Source organism: Haliaeetus leucocephalus, unplaced genomic scaffold (genome assembly GCF_000737465.1).
Source record: "Haliaeetus leucocephalus isolate CR32 unplaced genomic scaffold, Haliaeetus_leucocephalus-4.0 Scaffold230, whole genome shotgun sequence".
Lineage (NCBI taxonomy): Eukaryota > Metazoa > Chordata > Aves > Accipitriformes > Accipitridae > Haliaeetus > Haliaeetus leucocephalus.
The window spans coordinates 624,361-626,899 of record NW_010972666.1 but is presented as its reverse complement, the minus strand read 5'-3'; the positions used below and the strand labels follow the sequence as shown (position 1 = coordinate 626,899).

Below are 2,539 nucleotides of genomic sequence, written 5' to 3'. Positions count from 1 at the left end.
TTCTCCTCACGGATTTATCTTGCAGCTATTTGAAAATGGAAACATAAAGCGCTTGTGACCTGACTTGAGAGTATTCTGAAGAGGTGCGTAAGATACCAAGGGAAGAGAGCAAAGATCAAAACAGAAAACGTTTTCAGTAACTGTGTGTACTTACAATTAAGAGTATTTATTTGCAGTGAGCCAAACGGGAAAAGCTTTTTTCTGTTTCACATGGGCAAAACTGGTGTCACAGTCACCTGAGGGAGAACAACTGGCTCTGGCTCTCAGAGAAAACAAGGTGAGCGGATTTAAAGAAATTCTGCTCTTTATCTCAGAAAGCCAGAAGCTGCTCGTGTGTGCATGTGCACTTGTGCCTGCTTAAGCGTGTGCCTCCGTGCGTCCCCGGAGAGGAAGGCAGCCCCACGCAGTAGCCTGCCTGCAGTGGTTTATTTCCCGCTATCGGCAGCTGACCTCCTCCTTCCTCCACACATGTGAACCCAAGGCTGCGTCTGGAATGCTATTGATCTGCGGCATTAGTCAGCAGCCTTTTCCCATTGAAGGCCAGCTCTTTCCCAGCTTCTGACACGTAATTCTGATCCCAGCCTTTCACGTACCACACACTCCCCACCTGCTCATCTGGGAGAAGGTCATTATCCCCAGGCCATTCACCGGCAATGGAGCATGCAAGAATAGATGCTTCTCCTATTGTGCTGCCTATCTGCCTGATTGGCTGTGGAGTGTGGGAAACTCCACCAAGCCGGAGACCCACAGACTCTTGGTGAGGTTGTACAGTATAAATATCGGGCAGAGGCAGCTTCCAGCAACACGTTTCTCCCGGACTTCCACTCTGAGACCTTCCTTCCTTCCTCAGGACAGATGGCTCCCAGCACTGTTTTCATGGAGCCCGACAACCTGCTGACACCAAAGGAGAAAAACAAAGTAAGTCCGGGCACAGCAAGGCAGCTCTGAGCCACGCTCTCAGCTGTTCTCGTAGCAGTTTACACCAGCTGAGAAACTGGTCCACATTGTTTAGGAACGGTGATGGGCAACAAACAGTCCTGTGAAATGGCAGGGAGAAGATCCTTCTAATAATAGGTCTCTTTTCCTTTGCTTTTTACAGCTGAGGAAGCCGGTGGTGGAGAAAATGCGTCGTGACCGGATTAACAGCAGCATCGAGCAGCTGAAACTGCTCCTGGAGAAGGAGTTTCAGAGACACCAGCCCAACTCCAAGCTGGAGAAAGCTGACATCCTGGAGATGACTGTCAGCTACCTGAAGCAGCAGAGCCAGCTGCAGATGAAGAGTGAGTATTGAATTTTGTTTTGGTCTCTAGCTTACTGCAAATCTGTGACAGTTTTATGGATCTCTAGCCATGCACAGTTGCTCTAAACTATTCTTTCTTGCCCTTCCCTCTTTTCTTCCCTTCTCTAGCTGCAGGATCCTTCCATAAAAGCTCTCAGTTCGACTTCAGAGAGGGCTACTCTAGGTGTTTGCAAGAAGCTTTCCATTTCCTCTCTCTTCATAAAGTCCGAACTGAAACACAGACCAAACTTTTAAGCCACTTCCAGAAGAGCCAGTCAGCTGCTACGGAGGTCTCCTTTTCCCCTGGGAACCCCAGCACCCTGAAGCAAGCATCTCCGAAAGATGCCAGTACTCTCTGGAGGCCCTGGTAGTTGGGGGAGTCCTTACTTCATGGACCTCTGCCTTTTACAGTCCAGAGGAAGGATCTGACTGCATCTGATAGTCCAGCTCTGATCCTCTCTCCTGTAGGGAATTTTATTTCCCCGTGTATTTTATTTATGTGTGAAAGGAATGCCATACTTTTGACTTTTACAGGATCCTTTGGCAAAAGTTCAGGCATTCCGTTGAGTGGTATTGAAGCTGTGTAGATACTGCTGATAACAGTAACACAGCATGCTGCCCAGTCAGGGGGTGAATGTCTTCAAAATGAAGGAGGGTATTTTTGTAAATGTTACAGTTGTGACGGACAAGAATTGCTGTAGGAGAGATTTCTCTCGTATTGCTTGTAAGAGCCATCAGCTTTGCTCTGGCTTGACTAGTGGCACTTGTTTGCTCAGTCACTCCAGAGGATAAATTTACTACCCTTTGGTTCATGCACACTTGATTAAAATCAATTTCCCTCTGTTTGCTTATAACTTCTACAGCATCAAAGATGGGTTTTGTTTTGTTTTGGACTTTTCCCCAATGACCCTTTCATAGTCCTAGTATATAAAGTGTGATGGATGAACAGAAGCTAGGAAACTATGTGGAATATTTCTACTGTTTTGCTGCTTTTTTCAATTTAGAAAAAGAGTATGTTACTGCTTTATGTTAAAGAAAAGGTAGTAGGTAAAAGGCTTGATTTGTCAATGTTATACATTCTGGGTGTAAGCTATGCTTTTTCTAGCATTTTCATTATAATAATGATTTTTGTCTGTTTTGAGTGATTTAATTCATGGTGGATAGTGTTTCTCCCACTACTGGGACAGCCCTATGGCTTACATGCATACTATGTATGCGTCTCTGTGTTTGTAGAGAGCAATAAAATGCATTTGTGTGCAA

The 2,539-nt window shown here is 45.6% G+C and overlaps 1 protein-coding gene across 2 annotated transcripts; it reads left to right on the top strand.

Annotated features, from left to right (window-relative positions):
* The first annotated feature begins 200 nt into the window (after window positions 1-200).
* Window positions 201-2,539, top strand: LOC104832020 (transcription factor HES-5-like). Of its 2 annotated transcripts, none has more exons than XM_010567957.1 (4): window positions 201-277; window positions 851-918; window positions 1,100-1,280; window positions 1,409-2,539. In XM_010567957.1, the coding sequence occupies exons 2-4, from the start codon at window positions 856-858 to the stop codon at window positions 1,648-1,650; spliced, it is 486 nt and encodes a 161-aa protein (XP_010566259.1). In that variant the 5' UTR covers window positions 201-277; window positions 851-855; the 3' UTR covers window positions 1,651-2,539. The 2 variants fall into 2 exon arrangements, with proteins under 2 accessions (XP_010566259.1, XP_010566258.1); XM_010567956.1 differs by lacking the exon at window positions 201-277 and adding an exon at window positions 714-757.

Bases quoted from the DNA above. Each gene is read 5' to 3' on its own strand.
- LOC104832020 (XM_010567957.1), top strand. From the start codon at position 856: ATGGCTCCCAGCACTGTTTTCATGGAGCCCGACAACCTGCTGACACCA. The intron at 919-1,099 runs GTAAGTCCGGGC...TGCTTTTTACAG, and splicing joins CACCAAAGGAGAAAAACAAA to CTGAGGAAGCCGGTGGTGGA. The intron at 1,281-1,408 runs GTGAGTATTGAA...TCCCTTCTCTAG, and splicing joins GAGCCAGCTGCAGATGAAGA to CTGCAGGATCCTTCCATAAA.